Below are 9,806 nucleotides of genomic sequence, written 5' to 3' on the forward strand. Positions count from 1 at the left end.
GAGTATATTTATAAAGGAAAAAGTAAGAATTGGGGGTTCAACGTTGAAAAGTGAAAATGGATTTAGGGGAAGACATAATTATTATTGTTAAAGAGATTGATTTAATTTTTAGTTAATATAATATTATTTGTGCTTTGTATTCTCTTTTTCATTTTCATTTTAGGAGAATTTTTGTGCTTTTAATAGAATATATTTGAAAATTTGGAACTACAACAACCGAAACATATTTTACCTTTTTTTTTTTTCATTAAAGTGATTGGAGTGATATGAAGTGTTTTAGAGGGTGAGTTTGTGTTGTGTGGAGTAGAGAAGTTCCCTTTGCCCAAAAATTGGAATCACAAGAGAACATTAATGAGAGAGTCTGTGACTGTGACCAGGGGTAAGCAGGAGGACTTATGGCATTCTTGCCCATCTCTTTTTGCTATTTTAATGTATGTTTTAAAAAATGTTATTTCCAAATCTGTCTAACTATTGTAAAGAAATGTGATATAATTTGAATAATATGTATCTTAGCCTACTATTAACTCAATCTTCTTTCTTAGTATAACAATGCCTATAGTTCATATCAAACATGTATTACTAGTTAACCTATAGTATAGGTCAATTAAAACTTGCTTGTTTTTGTAATCAATCAACTTGTTTAAAAAATTATTATAATGATACAGTATTATTCTAAGAGGTTCACTATTTATTGACATTCGAGTACGTTATAAATAGTTTTATTACTTGATTTATTTTTTCTTAATTTAAGAGTATGCATGCAGAGGGGATGTTAGAAACTTCAACCACTCTTTTCAAAGAATGTTTCCATGCGACTCTCATGGTGTAGTGGGTTGTGTATGACATAATTATTTATTCTACAAATTTAGGATTATTTTAAAATCCAATTCCTTTTGGGAATGTTAGGCTCATTATTTTAATAAATCTGTGTTCATGAGAGACTCAATATTGAGTTATTTTGTCTAGCATGTGTGTTAGTTTATACATTATTGATTTCATTTAGATGTGGTGTGAATAAGTGAATTTTAGTCAATTGATTTGATTGTAAATTAACAAGTTAAATGTAATATATATCTGTCTTAAATGTCAAATATGTTGTCAAAGTGTGTAAGACAAGAAAAAATTCCTTTATTTATATTTTTTATGTTGTGATTTTTTTTTTGTAAAAATAAGCGTGCAACTTTATTTACAATAAAATAATTAATCTATTTCAATCTAAATATAAAAGAATTTTCATTTAATTTTAATGATATTTTCATAAATAAAAAAACTGAATTATTGCGAATTAAGGTTGGAAGAACTAAGTTGTTATAATTTCGTATATATAAAGACTAAATTGTGACATGCTTACTATAAAGATTAGGGTTTGTTTCAAAGATAATTTAGATTTTTTAAAAACAGAATTATATTAAATGCATCTAAAAACAAAAATGTGATGGAATAAACTCAATTCATTTTCTAAAAAATATAACACACAATCTAAGCTATTATAGACTTTACAATATTACAAAACAATACACATATATATAACCATATTTGGCGCTAGGGCCAATTTTAGTAGGATCAGCTAGCCATGCTTCACATTTCGAAAAACGAGCCCCCCATGGAAATACATCTCACTCTGCTAAAGAAAGAGGATGGAAATGGGCACTAAATACTTTTCATTCAAAATAAAAACATTCCTCATTAAACCATAAATAATATTTCTTATTCAATTCATACTATTTTTTGTCAATTAAATATTAATAGGTAATTGTATGTAGTATCAAAACATGCTATAAACTAAAATATAAAATATAAATTTGTTAGTAAACACATATCTAAAAACTAAAAAATGTAAACACTTTAGAAAAATGTGTATATGTGTGTATTAATTATTAATTGAAGACACCCATTTTTTAGGAAGTAGTCTTTAATTAATTTAGATACTGAAAAAGGTGTTAGGGCAACTTGGCATGGGTGAGTAGTCAAACAGAGAATCATAGAAAGCAGTGGCCAAAATAAAAAATCCTCAAACAATTATTATTTTCTTTTCTTTTCTTTTTTTTTTCTATTCTTTAACTTTAATGATTGGAGTATTCTATATTTATTTGTTTTTACCATATTTATCCAAATAAACTACTACAAACATCATCATTTTTTGCTCTGCTTCCTTTCTATTTTATTAATTCACTGCTCAATGTGTCTAAAATCAAGACCAAACCGCTCTTCTTCCCATGTAAATGCAACCATTCTTGTTTGACTAATTCAAACCTTTTTCTCTATTTAATTTACAACTATTTTGTTTTTCCCTTCAAAGATACAAATTTATAACTTAATGTAAATTAGTTCCTATATATACATTCTCACACTTTTCATGCTTGAAACAAAAACTTGCTGTATTGAAATGATTGAGTTCAAACACGTTGTTAAAATATGTTTATATGAATAAATAGATGACGAATTTTTTAATCTTTATAATGACGTGTCTATTGGGTTCTTTTAACCGAGATGAGAACATATTTTAGTTAGTTTTTCTTTTTTGTTTTTTGTATGGAATCATTGAGAAGATGAATGGATGGTATCAATGAATGACAAATTAAATTTGGAGCTAATACTAGAGTTGGGTAGACAATTAATGCTTTTATAGAATGGTTGGTTAAATAATTCTTAGACTATATAGTGATCAAGGAATATATCAATCACTTTAAAGGTTTGAATCTCTCACTCTAGAAAAAAAAATTGTTGGTTTGTAAAATTCAAATTTAAACGGTTTTCAAACTATGTCGTATTATCCAAATTTTACTTAATGAAGTGTTCCTATCAATATTTTATCTAACGGTGTTAAAGATAGTAACTATAAAATTTTATTGAGATTCATGAACCAAATATAGAAAATCTAAATTTAATTATAGTTAAAAATTAAGCTTATAAACACTGTCATTTGTTGTCTATTTGTTGAAGATTATTTACAAAATCTAATAAAGCCAAATTTTATAAAACAAAAATTGGTTCTTTACAACTTTTTTTCTTTTGAAACTCACTAAATTGCGTACAATTTTGTAAAAATGATGAGAAATTATTGTAAGAAAATTGTAAGATCAACACCACACAAAGTACAATCTAAAAAGTTCAACACCACACAAAGTATAATCTAAAAATTTAAGTTGATATCGAAGGTCATAGTAACTACAAGGTAAGAAATCTCAAAGCATAAACTAATAAAAGGAATTTCACGAAACACACTCAAATCTCACGTAGCAACAATTACCAAAAATAAATCACCTATTACCTTCCTTACATTAAACGAGATAGTTGTCCTAAAAGTATTCATACAACAACATTCAATTTATAACCGTTTATCAAATGTTGCAAAGCTATTATAATTTCAAAACAATAATATTATTTTACATTTATAAAAGATAAAATGATTGTTTCCTGAGCTTGGTCGAGATAGGTAGGAAGTTGAAAGAGAAAACTCTTTCAATAATGGATGAAAATAGTATAAAGATAGGATATAAAGTGGAAAGATAATGGAAAACTGGAGAGTGAGGGAGCAAAAAGGAAAGAAAGACATGTGAGATAAAGAATAAGATGAAGTTAAAAAGTCAGAAATTGATTGGGGGAAGGTTTTGACCAAATGTGCTCAGACGTGGGTGATGGTGATTGGAGAATGAGTGGGGCCCTTTGTTTAGTTTTATAATATTTGAGATATGATAGATCACGTGCCTCTCTTCTGCCAACTCCACATGCAATAAAACCTAATCAATCTGAATTTGGTTCAAATCTTCTTCGTCTATTATAGAGATGATATGATATGATATGATATGATAGGGTTTCACACACACACTCTCCTATATGCACTTTTTCCAATCAATCCTTTCCCATTTCACACACAACATTGCCTTTTCTTGTTTTTTTCTTTTTAAACACTTTCAAACTTAAACAAAAACAAAAACTACCCATGTATCAATTATTAAAAACAAAAATTTTATATAACATGCATTGTTCAAATCAAATACTATCTTATTAAAATGAGAAGAGTATAGAGGTTTAAAGATTAGCTTTAATACACTAGTCGGAAAAAAAAACTTCCATTCTTTTTTGTTTTAACATTCATTTCAAAAATGAATGTACTAGTATAACACGCACATCCACCTCAAACAAATGCATTATATTTCAAAAAGTCGCATCTCACCAACATCAAATACACTAAGTCATCTAAGATTTCACTGGAAAAGTCACGACCACTCGACAAAGAGTGTGTGAAAATTTATGAAAATTGTAGGAATAAAAGGGACAAGTAAAGGTTCCCCCTACCTAGCCCATTTTAATATAGTACATATTATTTGAGACCTTCCATCGACTAAAGGAGTCCTAAAAATGTTTTTTTAATAAGAGAGTGCAATTTTGCAGAATTGAAAATTCAGACAACTCATTTTATCAATTTTATAAAATCTTCCTGTCGAGTTGCTTGGTGAATTAAAGATTTGGGACTAATTGCAAACATACTAATCACGTACGAAGTATTAACCGATATAATATAATGCAAAAGAAGTTATAGATATAACAAAATTTAGATTTGGCTCTTGAAGTAATCTCTATTTGTGATAGAGTCCATCATCGATAAGTTTTTCTATGTTTGTGTTCTTTAATAATGTTTCTATGCAATTATTAATGAAAATAAACGTGAGTTGGTTTAAATAAACGGAAAGAACCTAAAGTCTAGCCTAATCCATTATAACATACCAAGATTCAAAAGTCTGTCATCTACTTTCAAAACTACTTTTTGAAGATCTAGATTCCTCATTATGCAAAATCAAGAAAGGAAGACAAAAGCCCTCAGGCAATTCTGTTTAGCTCAATCAAATTAAAAAGATAGTGTAATACCTAAACAACGTATTAACTCATAATGTAATGTTTTCGTTTCTTTTGGTTTTAGGGGTTTTTCTTCTTGTTTGAGTTTGATAATTATATAGTGAGAAATTAAATTATTATGTTCATGTAAATGAATTTTCGTACATATATTTATTTGATAAAAGTTATTTTGATTTCATTCTTCAAAGTACCATCTCTTTAAAGCAATTGATAACATATTAATTAAATAGTTTATGTAATATATACTCGAGTTTTCTTAAACGTACAGTATACATTCACATAAAATGTTAAGTTTATGAAACATTATAAGAGTAAGTTGAAGTTGCGTACGTTCTCTTAATAATATGGTTGAGAGTAGATGGGATAAATGATTATATAAACTGAAGGCGTAGTAGATTCTAATTACTATTGTCGTTCCCGTTCTATATTTAAGGATGAAATTATATTGTTTGGTTGTTTTATATTTTTTTTACTATATAATATTCAATCTTTTCAAATCTAAACATTTGAATTAGTAGTTAAATATTAAAAATTAATTTCACATTTTCAGTAAGTTAACCCACATCCATATTAACGAAATTGTTTAATGAGATGTATGGTTACACATAATCTAAAATAACATATTAATTAGATTAGATGCTCTACTTCAAATTTAGTATATAATATTTGATTAAAATGGGACTTACCAATGATTTCATATGATCACATGTGAAGTCCTTTTGTGGACCATGGATCAGCCATTACTCTCTCCCTCTTTCAACATCAAAAGCATCTTAGTCCATACAAAATTAAAAAAATAATAATAAAAACCCAAAGATAACCCTAAAATTTGATCCTTCCCTTCAATCTAAGGTGGAGTCAGACCGGAGAAGAAAGGAATCTCGGTCGAGTTCAACCACGAGCTACCTTGTATAAATCTCTCAACCGTAAATTGACTCGCTTCTGTTGCGTTAGTAATAACTCGATAACCCGGCCAAGTTACTCGCATGGTTGTATTTGAACCAGGCCCCCTATTTAAATACTCCCCATAATACAAAGTATCCAATGCAAATGTCCCATTCCACTCAAGCCATCCAACCGGTTCAATCAATTGTCCGATAAACGATCGGAGAAAAACTGTCCTCGAGTACAACTTCCAAGGACGACCCAAGTAAGTTCTAAACGAGGAAAGAACTGGGATTAGGTCAGAGGCAGCTTCAACCTTACAGTTGAGGATTGAGATTCCAGTGTTTTGATTGGGGTCTTCGCGACCTTGAGCAGTGAATATGTTGCGTTGATTTGAATTGGGTTTCCGAGCATAAAGGTTGCAATTTTGGAAAACAACGGCAGCGTTACCAAAAATGAAATCAATGGTACCATAGACATCACAATCGCGGTAGAATTGACGAAGGGAGTGAACGTAGAGAGTGTCTTGATAGCCAATGAAGCTACATTGGTAAAATGCTGAGAAGTCAGAGTTGCTTCGTAAGGCTACAGCTTGGTGCTTGCTTGGACCCGCATAATTCTCAAATGTTATGCCTTTTGCTATGAACCCAGTGCCAACCACCGCTACATAATAAACAAAACCTGTGTTATTGCTAATAGTGAATAAATTTTGAAGAACAATGAAAAATTATCTTTTTCATTCCTAAGTTAAAAAGAGTGTTTAAAAGATTGTCAAAGTATTTATTTTTTAACTTTTAAAATAGTTATATGATATTTAAAATTTTTAAAAAATTAAGAGAAAAAGAGATCATGTGTCATATAATTATTTAAAATAGGAACTTAACCTTTTCGTAAAAAGGTAGTGTAAAAACTTGGATGGAGGAAAATGAATCCAAGTCCTTTTGTCCTTACTAAATACACTTGTCACATGAGCCCAACAACTCACGTTGACATCCTAAACCTACATTTTAAAACTTAAAAACAAATGTTTTTGAAATCTAAACAAAATTAAAACAGATCCAAAATTTTTAGAATCTTTTGAAGATTGTATTATTAAAAACTAATTAAACTACCAACTTAAATAAAATCATCTGAGAGCCAAGATCTGATCATACTCAGGTGGTTTCATAAATTCAATAAGAATGTTAAAAAAAGAACTGACCAACGGTGGCTGATCGGAAAGTAGTCCAGCCGTCGACGACATTCCGGTCGGCCTTTATCAGCGTCTTTCCGATTCCGTCGCCGACGAACATCAAGTTTGACTTTGCCCTTCCTATTTCCACGTTCTCAAAATACGCCCCTGCTTTTATGTATATTACAAACCTGTCCCATAACAAATCCACTTTTTCTCTTAATTATCATTTTTCAAAGCTTATGATTATGAATTTAATTACTTCAGTTCAAGAAAACCTGGTGGTGCTCGCATTCGGAGCGGCGGCCACGGCCTCGCTCACAGTCGTGAAATTCCCGGACCCATCCTTCGCCACTACCATATTGAACTTCGTCTCATTCACTGCCGCCTGCAACAATCTCCGATCCTTAACCGAAACCCACTTCGGAAACCCACCTTTGACTGCCCCATACTCCGGCAACATCTCCTGATCTACCCCCGTAGCCCTATTAACTCCAGGGATTTTCTTCAACATCGCCAAATCAATACTTAAATGTTGTCCGATTTTCCCCAAATAAAGTTCCACCCTGCTCCTCACAGTTCCCGAACTATTATAAAACCCATCAACACAAGTTCGGTGGTTGGTCATGGCGGCGCTGACCAATGTCAACAAATCGTGGGAGTGAAGAGCAGGGGATTGCGACGGCGCCAGATCGAAGATCGAAGCTTTGAGCTCTGCAATGCTGCCGTCGAGAAGCTCAAGACAGTCGTCGAGGGCGTGGCGGTCGGTGGGATTTAGGCCACTGTAAAGGTGAGTCTTGAGGTTGGTGCAATTGGTGTAGGCAAGGAGGACCTCACGGGAAGTGAAGTTGAGGGCACTGCCGGCGAGCTTTTCCGGGGAGAGGGAAGCCAATTGGGGAAAAGAAGAGAGTTTAGAGAAACAGAGGTCTGGGAAGAGAGTGCCATTGCAAAGGGATCGAGCAGTTTGGTGGACTTGGGGATTTGAAGAAATGGGTTTGAAGGAGAAGAGGAAGAAGATGAAGAAGAAAGGGGAAATGGTGGAAATGGTGGAAATGGAGGTGGGGTTTGAAGAGATTTGAGCTCTGTTTCTCAGGCCGTACATGTCTGAAACAGAGGAAGAGGAGGAGGAGGAGGAGAAGAAGAAGAAGAAGAAGAAGAAGAAGGGGGAGAGTTGGATATGGGTGTTGAAGAGGTGAGTGGATGAAGATCCATCCTACTTCGTTTTATTGTTATTATTATTATTGAGAAATTAGTAGGTTTTAATTTTAAAGTTTCATGATTCACTAATAATCATGCTCTAAACTTTTCTCTCTCTTTATTTCTATCAACTTTTTATCAAATTCAAATTTGAGTGTTATCATTGAATTTTGATATCATTAAAATCTGAAAAATAGGCCATAATAGGGGTTATTTGGAAAAAGGGTAAGTTTTTTTTTTTTAAAAAAAATAGAAACAAGGGGTGATTTAAAAACTATTAGGTAAAATGGGTAGATACATTTTTTTTTTTTTTAAGCTGGAATGAAATTAAAGAGTTAATTTTGACCAAAAAAAGACAAAAGAATAAAAAAATGACTTGAGAAAAGAGAGATTAATTAGATTTGACAAGAGAGAGATTAATTGTTTAATGACACATTGACCAAATTGGAAATTGAAAAATCATTCTAATCAAAGTGAACGAATTATATAATATTATTTTTATTTAAAAAAAATATATTTCTAAGTAGCTTTCACTTACATGTGTTTAATAAATGAGAATAAAATCTAATGAATACTCGAATAAAAAATATTTTATAATGATTTAATTCATTGTTATATGAACTAAAAAAGTTATTTGGAAAAATGGTGGGTTTAAAAATTTCTAGTGATCCTTCCATTTTTTCCTCTACAAAACTTAGCTTTTTCATTTCCTTGTAACCAAATTTAGCTTTTTCTCCTTTGTATTATATTCATACCTCTCTAATTATCACTGTTATTGATTTTGATTGGTGAAAGACAAAAATAATTAACCGAACTTACTATCTAAAACCACTTTTTTATGAATCCAACTCCAAATTCAAATAAAATGAATCACATAAAACAAATTCAAATTAAAATCCATCTAAACCACAAAATTAACAATATTAGGAAGAATAGAAAAACTAACTTCAGAAAGAAACTGAGTCTTTGACAGAAGGTTGATGAAGAAATTGAGTAAATGTGAAAGAAAGAAAAAAAAAGGAACAATTTAAAGGTGAAATTGAACAGAAAAGGCTGACGAAAGATTGAAGAAATATTTTAGTGAGTTTTTTTCTTTTCTTACGTATAAATGAAAAAGGTAAGTTTTATAAGAGGAAAAAAAAGTGAAGAATCATTCACTTTAATTACAATGCTTAGCAAAAAAAATCCGACCTGCCGGATTCGAACCAGCGACCTAAGGATTTAGCTGCAAACCATACTACAGTCCTCCGCTCTACCAACTGAGCTAAGGTCGGAATTGTTAATACCTTATTAAATTTTATTTATATAAATAATATACATATTAATCTTTTACCTAAAGAAAATAAATATTATAAAGATGTCATGATTATAAATATCAAATTGAAAAAAAGTTACCTTGTGAGAGACATTGTAAATTTTATAAAATAGAAATGGTTAAAATAAATAAGACAGAACTAGAACTACAATACCATGTAAAACACAATTTTTAAAGTATCAACATCACTTACTCACATATGATAGACAGGCACATCTCACTAGGTGCACTTATGACATGTTATATCAAAGAATTGACTATGCTTTTTCTTTTTATGAAAACCTTTAATAAATATGTGTGAAGTACAAAGTTGTGCTTTAAAATTACAAAGCGTGTTCTAAAAATGAAGCATGCACAAGGTTTGTGATATAGACGTAAATA

The 9,806-nt window shown here is 30.7% G+C and overlaps 1 protein-coding gene and 1 non-coding gene across 3 annotated transcripts; both read right to left on the reverse strand.

The window, feature by feature from the left end:
* Window positions 1–5,494: 5,494 nt before the first annotated feature.
* LOC101205557 (pectinesterase) lies at window positions 5,495–8,139 on the reverse strand. 2 transcript variants are annotated; one of them, XM_031888679.1, is made up of 3 exons: window positions 7,192–8,139; window positions 6,944–7,104; window positions 5,495–6,423 (listed from the first exon to the last, which is right to left on the reverse strand). In XM_031888679.1, exons 1-3 carry the CDS (start codon window positions 8,013–8,015, stop codon window positions 5,705–5,707), a joined length of 1,704 nt encoding a protein of 567 aa, XP_031744539.1. In that variant the 5' UTR covers window positions 8,016–8,139; the 3' UTR covers window positions 5,495–5,704. The 2 variants fall into 2 exon arrangements, with proteins under 2 accessions (XP_031744539.1, XP_004136014.1); XM_004135966.3 differs by having other exon boundaries at window positions 5,495–6,405; window positions 7,192–8,133.
* A 1,156-nt stretch (window positions 8,140–9,295) lies between these two features.
* On the reverse strand, window positions 9,296–9,384 carry TRNAY-GUA. Its single transcript is given in 2 exon segments — window positions 9,296–9,331; window positions 9,348–9,384. It is a non-coding gene; the product is annotated as a tRNA-Tyr (tRNA).
* Between the last annotated feature and the right edge of the window lie 422 nt (window positions 9,385–9,806).

Source organism: Cucumis sativus, chromosome 7 (genome assembly GCF_000004075.3).
Source record: "Cucumis sativus cultivar 9930 chromosome 7, Cucumber_9930_V3, whole genome shotgun sequence".
Taxonomy (NCBI): Eukaryota; Viridiplantae; Streptophyta; class Magnoliopsida; order Cucurbitales; family Cucurbitaceae; genus Cucumis; species Cucumis sativus.

Excerpts from the sequence above, each read along its gene's own strand:
- LOC101205557 (XM_031888679.1), bottom strand. The coding sequence starts at position 8,015 with ATGTACGGCCTGAGAAACAGAGCTCAAATCTCTTCAAACCCCACCTCC. Across the intron at positions 7,105-7,191 it reads CCGAATGCGAGCACCACCAG|GTTTGTAATATACATAAAAG; the intron begins GTTTTCTTGAAC and ends GTTATGGGACAG. Across the intron at positions 6,424-6,943 it reads TTTCCGATCAGCCACCGTTG|GTTTTGTTTATTATGTAGCG; the intron begins GTCAGTTCTTTT and ends GCAATAACACAG.